General features: G+C 48.9%; 1 protein-coding gene across 1 annotated transcript in view; it reads right to left on the bottom strand.

Annotated features, from left to right (window-relative positions):
• Positions 1–7156: 7156 nt before the first annotated feature.
• The window catches only part of PSD2 (pleckstrin and Sec7 domain containing 2), a gene marked incomplete at its 5' end in the record, with an annotated part of 44998 nt that continues 42764 nt past the window's right edge, over positions 7157–9390 (bottom strand). Inside the window, 2 exons of the mRNA XM_082489975.1 lie at positions 7157–7410; positions 8442–8585. Of these exons, the coding sequence (XP_082346101.1) occupies positions 7204–7410; positions 8442–8585 (351 nt within the window). The 3' untranslated portion in view covers positions 7157–7203. The remainder of the gene's footprint in view (positions 7411–8441; positions 8586–9390) is intronic.

The following is a 9390-nucleotide window of genomic DNA, read 5'->3' as shown; positions in this document are numbered from 1 at the left end:
GCGCCTCCCAGACTTGCGCGCCCACAGACGTAACCCGCATGGAGGAGGCCGAGGAGGGAGATGAGACAGAACAAAACAAAAATAAATATTTTTATTTTATATAAAAGAGGGAAAAAATATAACAAATAAAATGTTTTATTTTCATTTTAGCAAAGTTGTCTTATAATAGCTAATGGCAATGACTTTTTTATAGGGAATCTCTATTTATATGTAATGTCTTGATTTACAGCTTCAGAGAAAAAAAAAAGTAAAAAAAAAAGAAGAAGAAAAGAAAACAAACAATAAAGTTAAAAAAAAAAAGTGGGCCAATTTTTGACTACTTAAAAATAGAAAACAAAACTATCGTGGTGCCTTTTGCTGTATGCTAGTGCTGGGATTCATGCCGAGGATTCTGTTTCAGTAGCATTTTTAAGATCATAGATTTTTGTTTGGGAGACAACCTGTCACAAGGGCGCTCTTCCGTTGGAAAAAAACAGCCTCGCCACTTTGCCCTTGTACCCTGCTATTAATGATCTTATTCTTTAAGGTATCGTTTAAACACACATCAAGGACACGAGTAGGAGCATTTCCATTATCATGTCCAGTGGGGATCTGTCTTGCCCTGTAAAGTACTTGTATTTTTGCTTAAATCAGGAGAAAAAGAAACCAACAGCACCGTACTGAAATGCAGAAATAATGTTTCTTTTGCCACACAGGTAGGAAGAGAAAAAGAAATCGCGCAGCAGCAGCAGCCCTTACAGTATAGCTCTCAACCTTTGGCCATTTCACCTGTGGGTCTGAAGTTGGGTTGGCACAGGTTTGTAGTCAAACAAGGCAGACACTCACATGAACGTGGTGAAATAGTACCCCGTCACGTACGGTTGAATCCCATTCACGGAGGCCGGCCCTGGCACTGCGCGGTGGTCCCAACAGGGAGGTCTCCATCCAGCTGTGGTGCCCCGTGGCTGCGTTGCCATACTGGTGCCGTGCTGGCCGCGGTGTCCCCTTGTCCGAGCGGTGTAGCCGCAGTGTGGTGTTGGCCGTGGTGCCGCGTGCCGTGGTGCCGTAGGGCTGCCGGGGCTGTGGCGTCCTGTGTGCTGTGCTCGGCCCCGGTTCAGGCAGTGCTGGGAGGACACCCGGAGGGCGGCCCCACGGCACAGCATGGCCACAGCTCACCCTGGACGCTGTGCCAGGCAGCGGCTGGCTGTGCTGCCCTGGGGTTTGGCAGGAGCCCCAGCACTTTTGGCCCCACTTATCGCCCCTGCGTTGGCCGGGAAGGGCCCTGTGTGGGGCAGGTCGGTGAACGGATTCTTCTGTACTGCTGTGCCGTATATTGTAAAGCCAGTTGTTACCGTCATGTCTTGCCATCGATGATGGACGTCGTGTTTCTGAACTCGGAGCAGCTCTGGCCATCGGCTCTGCGGCGCAAAGAGACAGTCCTGCGTGTCCAGGCAGCAGAGCATCCCCCATGGAAGTGCCCCTCTCTCCTCAGTTCTCTGCAGCAAACCTGTTTACATTGTAGCCTGACTTTTTTCTTTTTATATTTTTACTTCTGCATGTCCTTTGCATTTCAGATACTGTAGATTGGATGCATGGTGAAGCTGTGACTGAGAAGATAATACAACAATTGACAGTGTATTTCATTTAACTTTTAGCAATAAAGTAACTAAACCCTCTATTCCTCACCCATGATGGGGTCAGATAGAAAACTCTGCTAATTTGTCATAAGATGATTGTCAAAGTTTGCTCTGGATTGTCTGAATGTCAGAACTCTCGACTGTTTAACACTTGAACATTTTTTATATTATAAATAAAATAAGAAATAACAAGCTGTGGGCTGCATTAATCTCAGGCAATTCGGGGGGCAAATGGGGAGCTGTGATGGGTACCATACACAGAATCACAGACTGGTTGGGGCTGGAGGAGACTTCTGGAGGTCATCTGGTCCAACTCCCCTGCTCAACCAACTCACTCAGAGACACCTGCCCAGGACTGTGCAACTTTCAGTCAGGTTTTGAATATCTCCAGGGATGGTGACACCACAGCTTCTTTGGGCAACGTCTGCCAGTGTCTGGTTACCTTCAAAGCAAAAACGTATCTTCTTGTGTTCAGACTGAATTTCCTATTTTTCAATTTGTGGCCATTGCCTCTTGTCCTGTCACTGTATGCTACTGAGCAGAGTCTGGCTCCCTCTTCTTCATTCCCTTGCATCAGGTATTTTATACACAAGGGTAAGATCCCCCTGATCCTTTTCTTCCCCGGGCTGAACAGTCCCAGCTCTCTCAGCCTCTCCTCATATGAACGATGCTCTGGTTCCATAAACATCTTTCTGCCTGTAGAGATCCAGAGGTGAATGGTTTTCTACCTGGTATGGACATTTGACCTTCACTGCGGGGCTCAGGAGTGGAGGCACACTGAGGTGAGTGGATGCTACCTACACGTCTCTGAGGGGATGCCATTCCTTCTCCACCAGCAGTCCGGGAGATCCCCCTTCACCCCATCTGTTAAAGCTTTCTGTTGTGCCAAGAAAGGCCAAGATGCATGGCCTGTGCTTCACATGCTGGCACTGATTTCAGTGACTTTTGCAGTAGAGTGGAGATGTGTTGGGTCCCAGCCTGCAAGTGCTGTGCTGCCATGCAACATCTGCCCATCCACAAAACAGGTCCCTTCTTCAGTTCTTCCATGGCAAGTCTGTGCCTCTGGCTAGCCCCCATGTAGCAGAATCACTGAGAATATGGTTTATTCACAGTAGGCACAGTTCTTGAGTTTGCACCCATGGCTCAGTCCAGCTCGGACCCCACTGCCTTGTTCCTGCTCAGTGAGATGAATGGGTGCCAAAAAGTCCCAGCTGAACTTACCTAGTAGGAGAGGGATCTGCTGCACACTGGTCTGAGTCAACCCCATAGGAATGCACAGAGCCATGAAAGAAGTCCCCGGTCCTCACAGTGATGGCCATGATGAAGGCCAGGCTAAGCCCACCCACAGCCTGGGCTTCTTCTGCTCCAACACACCCAAGATGCCCATTGCCTTGGAGCTGACCCAACTGGGTCATAGACCACCCCCAACATCCATCACGCATGCTGTGGGGACTCCAGCCAGACCAGAGGGCTCAGCACTTCACCCTGAATAAAGACATCTGGACAATGATTTCCCAAAAGGTGAAAGGCCCTGAAAGGATCCTGCCCTCCTGCCACAGGGCCCATGTGACTCAACAGCAGTGTGCAAAGGAGATCTTAGATGTCTAGGACTGGGGATAAAGGCAGTAGGGTCAAGTGACATTTGGGTCACATTTGTCACATGTCAAGTGACATTTGGGTCACATTTGCCATGTAACCTTTTGACACATCATGCCCCACTTCTGCACACGCCCAAGCCTTGCTGGATGAAAGCAGCAGTACCGTGCAGCTCTCCACCCTCCTGTTGCTCTTGGGACAGGCTGTGACTCCCCATTCCTTTTGGTCCCCCAACTTATCTCCTCCAGCAGCTCTTGGACTGTGGTGAGATGGGAAGAGATCACCTGACCCCATGGAAGGGACATGTGTGTGAGGTCACCAAGAGTGAGGATTCCTGGGGAAACCAGCCACATAGAAGAAAGAGATGGAGGGTCTTTGGGTTCCCAAAGCAACCCCGTGTCCCTGTGTGGCTCTTCTCAGCATCTGTGAGCTGGTGAGCTCTGTTCATGGTGAAGTCCACACCGGGCTGGCACACCAGCATCTGCATTACAAGAAGGCTGCAAGCTTTTGGGCCTCCCACTGCCACGCTCTGGGCTGGGGTGCAGAGCAACGGTGTGGCTAAACCTTGGGGTGTGACTCGGTGGAACTTATCCACACCAGGCATCACCACCATGGCCTGCTCTCTGAGGCCCTCAGAAAGGAGCTGAGGGTTTGCCCAGCGCTGCCCCAACGCAGGGGGGTGTTTTACTGCTCCGTGTTTTGCAGGGGGCTGTGATGCTCTGCATCTGCTGAGACAGCGCTAGCTCTGAGCCATGGCAGCCTCATGATTTCTTGTGGTGATTTCTTGTTCAACGTCCCCCTTGATTCCTGTAGCTGTCCTCTGTATTTGGAGGCAGTTCCACTACTTCAATTTTCTTTCCCATTGCCTCTGAAGAAAGCCTGTATCTCTCTCCTTTTCCCCTGGCTGGTTTATTTTTAGACCTCTCATTTCCAGCCATGTGTATTCCTAGGGTTTGGCTGTAAATATTTTACAGCAATTTTCACAGGTGGGGGGAGCCACCGAAGCCTGCTGCCGGCTCTGCTCTGCATGTACGATGCCTTTGCTGCCCTTCCCAGAGGGGAGGGAATTGCTCCGTGGACACAGATGGGGTGACGCAAGCAGGAGAGGAGCACCGGATCCTGGCTTTGGGATTGCAAAGCCTCACCACCCCAAAAAAGCCCCTCTAAAACGAATTTGATGTCAGGTTGTGTCCAGGAGAAGGGTCCTGGCAGTGAACCAGCACTATCAGGGGATGCTGTCTGGGACCCGGAGCAGCCGTGCTGCCTGCTGGAGGGCCTGGCACAGGCTGGGGCTGTGCCAGAAAGTGCATTTGGGGACCTTCAGGAGGAGAAAAATATGTGGATGCTTAATTCCTCTGAGATGCTGCTTTTCTCTCTCAGTGGTGGGTGGCTGAGTCCTTCGCCTCTGGGGAGGGAAAAGAGGGAGAAAAAAAGCATTTTCTTCCTGGTCACAAGCTGAGGCTGCAGGTTGGTTAAACAAGGCATTTTTAGGTGTTCTCATTGCCCTCTTGTAGGTAAGATGCTCACCACATCTGCATATGCATATGCACCCAGATCAGTACTTGCCCATCAGGGCAAACTGCTGGTTGTCGATAATTTAACCCTCTTAGCTGTTTAGCCCCAGCTGCCACCCCTTTCCACATGCATTGGGTGGTGAGTCTCATGGCTCTGAAGCCCTTTCCTGGTGCCTGGAGGAGACTTTGCAAGATCCTGCTTTTCCCTGCAATTTACTCCTGACCAAGGACTGGCACCTTCAACATGGGGGATTGAGCTGCTCTTGGTGGCTTCCTCAAACATACTGGACATGTCGTCGCCTCATGGAGGGGATGGTCAGAGAGGACAGGCTGAGGTACAAAATATTACCGGTATTTTGGAGAGCAAGAGTCGGGCCTGGCTTTCCCCCAGGCTTCCACCATGAGCCTGGGCATCAGATGCTTCATGTGAGTGGCAGCATTTTGGAGGTCTTCAGTGGAAGGGATGTCTGTACAGTACCTGACACAGCAAAGCACATGATGCCTTGGAGAAACAGCCATGACACTGAATAGCCACGGGCTCCTGTTGGAACAGTTCCCAGAGGATCTCCAACCACCAATGAAGATGTTGGTATCTTTCTCCTCCCATTAAACCTCTAGGCTGCATGTGGACAGATAGAACTGGGATGCACCAGATAGCGGGAAATTACCTGAATGTGTTCTCAAAGCAACCCATCTGTCCACACCTGTCCTCACACCAGTGAGCCATCCATCCAAAGCACAGGCCACTGCTTTCAGCCCGCAGGAGGATGGGTGGACTGGTACCTTACTCGTGGAACGGCATTGCGATTTTCTGGTGCTGTCTGTCCATAGGAACCTGGCTTTCATGTGGCAGGCACTGGTGGAGATCTGTTTCAGCCTGGCCATCTAGGGCTGTCAAGTCTGGGACCAATCCAGCACATGGTGGAACTGTACTTCAGACCAATTCTCTTTACCAACAGATTCAGCTTTATTGTTATTCTTTTTTACATGATTCTTAGTGCATCATTTCAAATAAACTATCAAACTGTACAAAGAAACAGAGATAAAAGAAGAGGTGACAAAGTAGGGCAGAGGTTTTTAGTGTCATGAACCATCATGGAAAACAGTAGTCCATAGGCTCTCAAACGTTAAAGGTCCAAATAAATCTCATTTTGTTTGCTTAAAAAAATGCTGCAAAACATAAACAATAAATGACTGTAATTAGCAGCTACAAGATCCTTCAAAACTGGAACTTGATTACTGTGAATGCACCTAGGGGAAGGAAAAGCAATCTGAGAAAAAGGGCCAAACCGAACTGTGAAATAAATAAATAAAGTGTGGGAGGACAGTTGTGGCATTGAAATGCAGAGGAATCACTTCTAGTACAACAGTAAATCATTGGACCACAGACAGCAGAAAGGAACAGAAACACAAATCCCCGCTTAAAAAGAGTATAGCGTGTGCATCGCAAAATGGAGGAAGTACAACATAGATGGGGAGGTGGAATCTCTCCTGCACAGAAAGGTTCAGCTGGACCTGAAGCATGGCTCCAATTGCGCCTCGAACCCAAAGTGGCGGACACCATGGATGCTAAATAAGCAGCCACTTGGCCAGTTTGTCTGAACAAGCAGGAACAGGAGAGCAATGATTCACAGCAAAGCCAGGTGGGATTTCCATTTGAGTAAAAACAAAAAAGGGGGGGGGGGGGGGGGCAGGAAAGATACATAGGCTACTGCATTTTTTAAAACATCCTGGTGGGTTAGACAGACCGTCCATGGTTCCCAGTGTCTCCCCCAGGCAGCTTGCCTTTACCTGCACACTGAGGTTAAAAACCCACATTAAAGTTTCCTGATATATATATATTTATTTATATATATTCATATGTATATATATATAAAAAGGATAAGGTGACAGAGGGCACTTCAGGCCTCTCCTGCTGTGGGCAGATTACATTCCCACATGCTGTGCTGAAGACGCCTCTCGCTTGGTCAGTGACTAGCTCATGATAGCCCATCCTATCGCGATGTGCTGAACAGCGCTCCTCTCGGTGGAGGGACATGCTCCCTGCCACTCTGTGCCCTTCTCTGGGAGCGCTGGTGGTGCCACAGACCATCATCTCGGCTGAGTTTCCTGCACTGCCGGGAACTGTGGGGACTCCAGGGAGAGAAGGAGGAGGAGAGAGAGGGCTGGTGAACAACAGAGCAACCTGGCCCTGGGAGAACCAGCATATCCCTTTGTTGTGCAGGCTGTGGTAGGAGGGAAAGAAAAGCCACTGGTGCTGTTGGGGATGTAGATGGTGTGTCTATGATGCTGAAATGACAGAGCATTGCCAGAGAGTGTCAACTAAAGCTTCTTTGATTTCTTCCACTAGAGCAATCACCATATGATACACGTCTATGGTTTTGCTCATGTAATTTCCTAGGTAAAATTGTGCTCATCAATTTAGTCCAGGAGCGCAAAGCATCGCCAGTTCATCCTCCCTGTGCACGTGTTCCTTGTTAAGTGTTCTGCTCTAAAATGTCCTTTTCTGCCTTACAGCTGATGGACATGTGCCCTTGGCTCAAGGATGGACTTGAATGTGTCTTCCGCAAAGCAATGTCGTCAGCTTCCACCTTGAAGAAACTGGTTTCAATTCTCTCCAGGTCATCTGTCCCAACTTTTATCTTCATGCACAGCAGGTTGATGTATGTCTCATAGCGGCTTTTCTGCAGGGGAAAAGGGAACAGAGAGCCTGGGAACAGGGACAGGCCACGGCATGCATGGAAAGCAGAGGCAATTCCATCTGCTACTGCAGGAAAACCCAACCTATATTGTCAGGAACCCACTAGTCATACCCAACAAGTACTCTTTAACCACAGCACAATGCCTGGTCTATGCAAAGCCTGCAAAGACTGATCAACCCATTATTGAAAGGCTTGAGGAGAAAGGGGAGTGTTGTGCAAGACTCTCTTATGGGTCTCAGCTGCCACTCTGATTGTATAAAGTGGATACTGGAGGCAAAACCAGACCAACAGATCTGCTCTGGAGAATCAGGCTGGGCGTTACACAAAAAGGCGGTGCAGCCCTGCTATGATGGAGGAGGCACATTTCCATCCTTGGAGATTTCTGGGACTCGACCACAAAATGACAGGCTCAGCCTGGGCTAATACTGGGAATAATCCAAGCTCCTGCTGGAAGCAGGACTAGAGGCCTCCATCAGTCCCTTCCCACTGACATATATGTGGCAGGAATCACACCAGCTCTCATTGGAACAAACTGCAGAGAGTTTAAACTTAGCTAAATGCACCCTCAAAGGTTCTGTTATCAGCTGTAACATACTTTCGGCTTTATTTACAGAAACGGTTGCAGCAAAACAAGATTAATTCTCCCCTTAGCTTTTTATTAATGTTGCTGAAAATGACTGATGCGCACCAAGAACCAAACCACTTTCTTACTCAGGACCTGAGGAAATGTCAAGTTTCAGCACACTAAATGAAGACTTTATTTCTCTCATCAGTTTTCCCCTCCTCTGGTTAGAAATCACAGAAGGGAGGAAATATCTGTTATTTCTTTTTTTAGCTTCTGTGCAAAACAGTGAGACTTGCCGCTTCCCCGAGACACCCATCCAGCTTGTGAACCCTCATCCTTCTCTCTCCTTTCACGCTCTCCCAGGCTCACAGCATCCACTCCGGAGTTCTTAGTTCTCCTCAATCAGCCAAGGTATCATTTATCACAGAAAAGATGAAAGTTCCTTTACCTCAAATATTAGGTAATGTTCTTTAAGTCTGTATTCCTCAGCCTCTTTTGACTTGAGGCTCTTCTCTACAGGATGTAATTTATGCTCTGCTAATTCGTCTGCAATCTGCTTCATTTTATTTTCATGAGACCTCAGCTGTTCCTCCTGCCGAGAGAAGCATGTCAGGTATTAAAATGCAGGCGTGCAACACCCAAGTGCACCGCCTGCCTGTTAATGTGGGATCTGTATCTGCAAGGACGTAAGCTTAGTTATTGTGCTGGAGCCAAAGGTGTGCAGTTCACTTGCAAATTCATCTGATAAGGAGCAGCTGAAACACAGGTATTTGAGGAAGATCAAAACTCGTGTATTGCAAGTGCCAAGAGTGGATTCCTTTGGCACCTGGGCTTCTTTAGCATCATAGACATGAAATGTTCTGCATCCTTTAACAGTCAGGCAGAACCAGTGGTATCCCAAGAGTGGCTTATCCTGCTCTTTTTTGAGATAAAAGTACCCTCCCCACTGGGGTCTGAGAAAGGTGACATCTGGCCACATCTGGTTCAACAGAGAGGGGCTGTGTCTCTGCCCTGATGTTTCAGGCTGTCCTCCCCTTTGCTGGGGGCCAGTGGCAGTGTGTCCCTACTTTTTGGAGATGCCAAGGCATGTTGGGCTTTCCCTGGACAGTGCAAACAAAAGCTACTCTGTGGATGGCAGCTGCCCGTTGCTCTTGGTTAACTGAGCCTTAGGCAGCCATGGTCTGGTGCACCATGCCCCCTTGTTTCCAGAAAACCTTCCACCACTGAGTGGGACTCGGAGTTCCCCTTTGTCTGTGGCTTTGTGACATGAGAAACAACAGGGTGCCACTTCTGAGACCCATGTTACACAATAAAGCAGGGCTGTTGCCACCTCATGGGCTCAGTAGCACCAGCTGTTTCTACTCCAGTAGCAGAAAGGTGCTGGGATGTGATGGGAA

Source organism: Vanellus vanellus (assembly GCF_965231255.1).
Source record: "Vanellus vanellus genome assembly, chromosome: 13".
NCBI classification, from domain to species: domain Eukaryota; kingdom Metazoa; phylum Chordata; class Aves; order Charadriiformes; family Charadriidae; genus Vanellus; species Vanellus vanellus.
This window is presented reverse-complemented; position numbering and strand designations above follow the sequence as displayed.